Source organism: Papaver somniferum, unplaced genomic scaffold (assembly GCF_003573695.1).
Source record: "Papaver somniferum cultivar HN1 unplaced genomic scaffold, ASM357369v1 unplaced-scaffold_31, whole genome shotgun sequence".
NCBI classification, from domain to species: domain Eukaryota; kingdom Viridiplantae; phylum Streptophyta; class Magnoliopsida; order Ranunculales; family Papaveraceae; genus Papaver; species Papaver somniferum.
The window spans coordinates 1,278,686-1,284,856 of record NW_020642151.1 but is presented as its reverse complement, the minus strand read 5'-3'; the positions used below and the strand labels follow the sequence as shown (position 1 = coordinate 1,284,856).

The following is a 6,171-nucleotide window of genomic DNA, read 5'->3' as shown; positions in this document are numbered from 1 at the left end:
ACAATGGATCCAGCAACATCTAAGGCATCAACAACTTTCTTAATATTATTGAGATAAGTTTGAATAAAATCATTACCCAACTTGATAGATTGAAGTTTGGTGCGTAATTGAATCATGTGAGTTGTAGAATCTTGAGCAAATCTGGCCGTAAGATTAGACCAAAGTTCATGTGAAGAGGTAGCACTAGCCACATAGAGAAGAACAACGTCTGAAATCAACGAGTTGAGAAGTAGAATAATCGTTGAATCTTCATCTTGCCAGGTTGTGTTCACGGGATTGACAATATCATTGTTCTGGTGATTACGAGATGTGTATTGAGGCGGATAAACTGTAGATCCATCAAGATATCCAGTAACACGAAATTTGGTGAACAGGCTAAAACCAAAGATTTCCAAGTCAAGTAGTAGGAATCAGTAAGTTTAAAGGAGATGATATTAAGAAGTTGATTGAAAGGAATCTGTGCAAAGGTTCGTTGAGCCATTGAAAATGAAAAAAAAAAATCTGAAAAACTGAAGATATGAAAACGAAATCTCAGAGAGAAAGAAATAGCTCGAAAAACTCAAATAAAGAACACATGAAGGAGCTATTGAATGAAAGAAATTGAAATCTAAGAAAATTATAGAAATCCATGGCGGATTGAGAAACCCTGATAAAGGAGGACTTTCTCAGTCTGATACCAAGATAGCAGTTATGCAAAAGAAAAGAACAAAATGAATAACAAACCTTGCCAATCTAGAAAAGAGAAAAGACAATATAAAGGACCACACACAGACCCTACATACACACTATTCTCACACACTTTCACAGAGCACACAACAAACATGAGAGAGTGTAGACAGAGTGTAAATTAACTACTATTATTGAGAACATCTGAAAATACAGTTTGGGGGGGCTTGCCCATCTTTATTGTTAAACTACTGTGAAAAAGAGAAAATTATGCATGTTTTGTTTTTCTCTTTCAGTCACGTAAAACGCAGTGAAGCCTACCTTAAAAAATTACACAAAATTGGTCAAAAAGACCAAAACACAAAATTCTTGGGTCATATAGATTCTTAGCTTTTGATACTGTTTATATAGCCAAAAACCAGAAATATTCTGTTTATATAGCCAATTTGAATATTTGGCCCAGGAAAATTAAAAAAAAAATGTCTCTTACCTAAAATACCCCCTAACCTTTTAAACCCTTCTTTTCAAAGAGAATTTATTTCTCTTCCCTTCCAGCAGAGCTCTGCAGAACCTCCTCTTCCTTTCCCACAGAGCTCTGCAGAAATCGGCAATTCAAGTGACGGATAATCTTGTCCTTCTCAGCTAGTTCATTCTTCAACTTGGAAACATCATCTTCATCTGTGTTTTCTTCTTCATCACCAAACAAGAGCTCTGCAGAACCTCCTCTTCAGCTCTGCAGAAATCGGCAATTCAAAGCTCGTGTTTTTTCTTCAGATCTCCGTTATCAATCATGATGATTAGCGATTGTTTAATATGTTTGTAGAATCCAAGTTTCATCTAATCGAGGTTTCATCAATTGGAGTTTTATCTAATCGAAGTTTCTGAGTTAGTTTTGAAGCAATTGAAGTTTCTATAATAGCGTCGAATCGATAAGTTTCAATTTTTCCAATTGAAGTTTCTCCGTCGATTTTGAAGCAATTTTTAGTTGTTGATGATTAGTTTTTGATTTTAGTTGTTGATTTTGAATATCCAGGTTTTAGTTGATTATGTGACTGGTAAATTTTTCAATTTGTCCATTATTTGGGTTTGTCTCGAATCATGTTTTCTAGGGTTTAGTAATCTGATTTTCAATGCAATATACACAGATGTGAAGTTTTGTGTGTTCAATTGTGATGTGAACTGAATTAGTATGTACTCCTGCTAATTTGTTTACATATTATCAATTGAATACATCCAGATTCAGAAGATTTGTTTTTATATATTCCTTTTGAAGATGGATCGTCATTTTCTCTGTGTGGTTATCCGGGGTACCGATGCGTGTCCATACCAAGTTAGTACGAAGTCAACAGTTGATGAGTTGAAGGCGCATGTCTGTTCTTATTGGAATATCATTTTACCGGACTCAATTCAGTTTGTATTTGACTATGAGGGGAGAAGAAATATTGTTGACAGTGATGTGAAGCTCTGTTCTTTCTTGTCATTGTGTATTCTTAACCAGTTGTCTTTCTTGGAGCTTCGTTTATTTGAACGTGTTCCTATTCGTGCTCCTGATTTTGTTCGTGAACCTACTACGAGCGAGTTTCGTTTAGCACCATACCCTAGCAGAGATCAGTTGGTTAATCCTTGTCATCTTCTGAGCAGCAGTAGAATGAGCGAGTTTCGTTTAGCATCAGACCCTAGCAGAGCTCAGTTGGTTAATCCTTGTCATATTCCGAGCAGCAGTAATATGAGCGAGTTTCGTTTAGCACCAGACCCTAGCAGAGCTCAGTTAGTTAATCCTTGACATATTCCGAGAAGCAGTAGAATGAGCGAGTTTCGTTTAGCACCAGACCCTAGCAGAGCTCAGTTGGTTAATCCTTGTCATATTCCGAGCAGCAGTAAAGTTACTCCTACATCTACAACGACGGAGTTTATTTTAGCTCAGTCACCTATTCCTTCCTCTCAAGAGCTTGTTTCTTCTCAAGATATCCCCATGTCTCAAGAACGTACATACAATGAAAAGTTGGCAATTAAAAGATCTTGCAAGGCGGCTGAATGGGAGTTTATTATAAAAGGTGTTGGTCAAGATTTTTATGGAGGACGAGATGAAGCTCGTCTTTTTGTTGAGAAACATAACCATTTTTTTGGTCGCAGGGTGAGAGTCGTCAAGAGAAATCCAGAACGACATACGGTGGAATGTTATTACAAGGAGAAATTGGAATGCGACTGGATGTTCCATGCAGCTCCCAAGACTTCCAATGTGAAGGGTAAATTATTCCTCAAGGCCTATAACGGGGAACATAAATGTTGTGCTGGTTATAGTGATGGAACAAAGGATGATCGGGTTACGCGCGAACTTATCAAGAGTTTGATATTTGAGCAGATTGAACAGAATCCCAACAAGAAAGTCAGGGATATTGTTAGAGAACTTAAAAGTGATTATGGGTTGGAAGTGAGCTACGATCAGGCGCATGCCGGGAAAGAATTATGTTTCAAGGAATTGTATGGCGAGGACATTAAATCATACACTGACTTGAGATGGTGGTGTGAAGCCGTGAAGAAACACGATCCAGGTAGTAGGGCTGATTTAGTTGTTGAAGATGGCGAGTTTAAGAGTTTGTTCTTAGCCTTCGATGCTTGCATCTCTGGTTTCGAATATTGTCGCCCGGTACTGTGCTTGGATGCAACTTTCCTAACTGGAAAATTTAGGGGTTGTCTTATGGCGGCTACCGGGAAGAATGCGAATAATGGTACGTCTTCTTTTATTTTTGATGTCATAAAATTTTTTTTATGTCAGATTATCACTGGATGAAACCGGTTTCATCCTTAACTGGTGAAGTCAGACTAGAGAATGAAACTAGTTTCATTCTGTACAATAACAATTTCAGTCAGTTTGATATGATTTTTTCTTTTTGTGTTTGTTTTGTTTTTGTAGGAATATTTCCTCTGGCATATGGTATCGTATCAGCTGAAACTGTTGAGAATTGGCATTGGTTCTTGAAGAAACTAGAATCTATCTTGGGTCCTCGTGTACTAACTTTTATTTCGGATCTCCATGAGGGTTTGATCCAAGGGATTCGTGATGTTTTCCCAACTTTATATCATTCTTGGTGTTACCAGCATTTGAAGAATAATGTCCGCAGTAAGACCAACAAGAAAAAGGGAGAGCATTGTGCTGCGATGGGTTTGTTCAAAGAATGTTTCTATTCATCGACTCATGAAGGATTTGATCAGGGTATGCAAAAGTTGAAGGATATGGGATGTGATGGTCTTCACAAATTCTTGAGTGAGATTCCAGTGGAATGTTGGTCCAATGCACATTGTCTGGGCTGTCGTTACGGCGACATGTGTTCAAACATTGCAGAGTCCTTTAACTCTTGGATCAAGGAAGCAAAAGGTATGCCTATTGCAACACTTGTTAACTGGATCAGACTTAAAATTATGGAACAGATGAGTACAAGGAAGAGGAAGGGGGCGACGTATAAAGGATTCATTTGTCCCAGGCTAGAGAAAAAAGTGTTGGCTTCCATTCGTGATGGTGTCCAGTGGAGAATAACCAAGTCTGGTGACATGGAGTGGGAAGTTTTTGATGGAAAGCACACGCACGTTGTTAATATTGCGAAGTTTCAGTGCAGCTGTAGGGTTTGGTTTACTGAGCAGTTCCCTTATGATCACGCTATTGCGTGTATGCATTCAAATAACATCAATGTTTACGAGTACATTAATCCGTATTTCAGCATTGCTAGCTTCCGTTCTTCGTATGATCGTCCTATCAAGCCCATTCCTGATTACGAGAAGCCTATTGATGTTTCTACTGGAGATCTCGTGAACCCACCAACTGTCGTAGGAAAATAACATGGTAGGCCGAAGAAGAAGCGGATTCCTAACACAGGTAATGCAAGTTTCAAGAGACCAATTACGTGCGGTAACTGCCATACTCAGACACATCATAACAAGACGACGTTCCTCCTGCGAAAAAGCAACGTTAAGTACCTGCTTAATAACATCTCCAGCCTTCATTTCTTCTGTGCAGCTTTTTACCATGATATCTTTTATTAGCTTTTTACCATGATATGTTTATTAGTTTATTCTTCTTTGCAGCCTCTTGTTGCACATTTAAGATTCATTTACCTTGAATTATATTTTTGCAACTAGTATTTACCTTGGATTGTTTCTTTTGTTCATAAAAATATATCTTATGGAATTATTTTTTCAAGTATTTTTCTTCATTTTTATAGTATATATCTTTTAGTCTTATGTTGATTGTTTAATTGTACATTCCCTTTAGTTTTTCACTGTAAAATTTGAATGTTTGCGAAGATTCAAATTTAATTGTACAAGATGTAACCAGATTCATCCTGCCTATTCTGGAAAAAATGAGATTTTTGGCCAGGATGAAACTGGATTTCATCCATCACATATGGACAGAAAAACTATTTTTTGTCAACCTGCACACTCTGAAAACAGTTTTTATACAGGCTTTGATGTAACCAGTTTCATCCAAGCCTGGTTACAATCTGACAAGAAAATTGAAGTTTTATACAGGCTAGGATGTAACCAGTTTCATCCAAGCCTTGTTACATTTTCAACCTGCAAATTTAATCATTTCTGGCTAACATATTCAAACACAACCATCATGAAATTGAAGTATAGGCATTTTTCATTAAAGGAGTTCATATTTTAATTAAGACGAATCCACGGATCACAACTGTATGCGAAGACATAGTTCAACAAAAAAAAGTACTACCAAATGAACTACATTAATAAAAAATTTCTAAACAACCTAAACACATCAAACTTTCCAGCAGCTATTCTCATCAGTTAGGATTTCATATTCCAGATTGATTCGTCTTGTGCCCATCTCCTCTCCAATAGTATCTTTGCCTTCAAATGAGTAACCGTCTGCCATTGCCCATTCCATGTAGTAGATAACATACATCATCAAATCATCACTGAAAGACAAAAGAATATGTAATGTCATTTTAACGATCTGGAAAAAAAATGTAATGTCGGTTCAAACTTCGTTTCAGTTTGTATGTTATAATCTCAGTTCAAAGAGTTAACGACCTACCTTTCGCACTGTTGTGGACAATCTGATTGAACGACGACATCAACGTCATCCATACTAGTACTTTGAATTTGAACTTGAAAGAGATGATTTATTCTTTCCGCCATCATTTGATCTTCTTTTAAATAGTTTGAAGAACCTAGGCGAGAATTGTAGTGTGTCGAAGTTCTTCCATGGATGTCAAGGTGAAGCAATGTGAAATGTTCTTTCTCATTCAGCATTGGGATGAACAAGTGTTGCGTTTCGACATCAATCTTTTGCATCTCAGCATTTATCATTTTTGTAGCGTCCAACTCATCTCCCGCAATGACATCAGCCTGAATACAAATTTGAATCAAAACCAGTTAATCCATATTTTTTAAATGAATGAAACTCAATTAAATCTTGTCATTAATGCTAGATGAAAACCAGTTCTGCAGGTATCATATGAAACCCAGTTATATCCTATACATAATAGC

General features: G+C 37.0%; 1 protein-coding gene across 1 annotated transcript; it reads left to right on the top strand.

Moving 5' to 3' along the window:
* The first annotated feature begins 1,939 nt into the window (after positions 1-1,939).
* Positions 1,940-4,500, top strand: LOC113341767. Its single transcript, XM_026586521.1, has 3 exons — positions 1,940-2,277; positions 2,542-3,395; positions 3,581-4,500. Exons 1-3 carry the CDS (start codon positions 1,940-1,942, stop codon positions 4,498-4,500), a joined length of 2,112 nt encoding a protein of 703 aa, XP_026442306.1.
* The last annotated feature ends 1,671 nt before the right edge of the window (positions 4,501-6,171 follow it).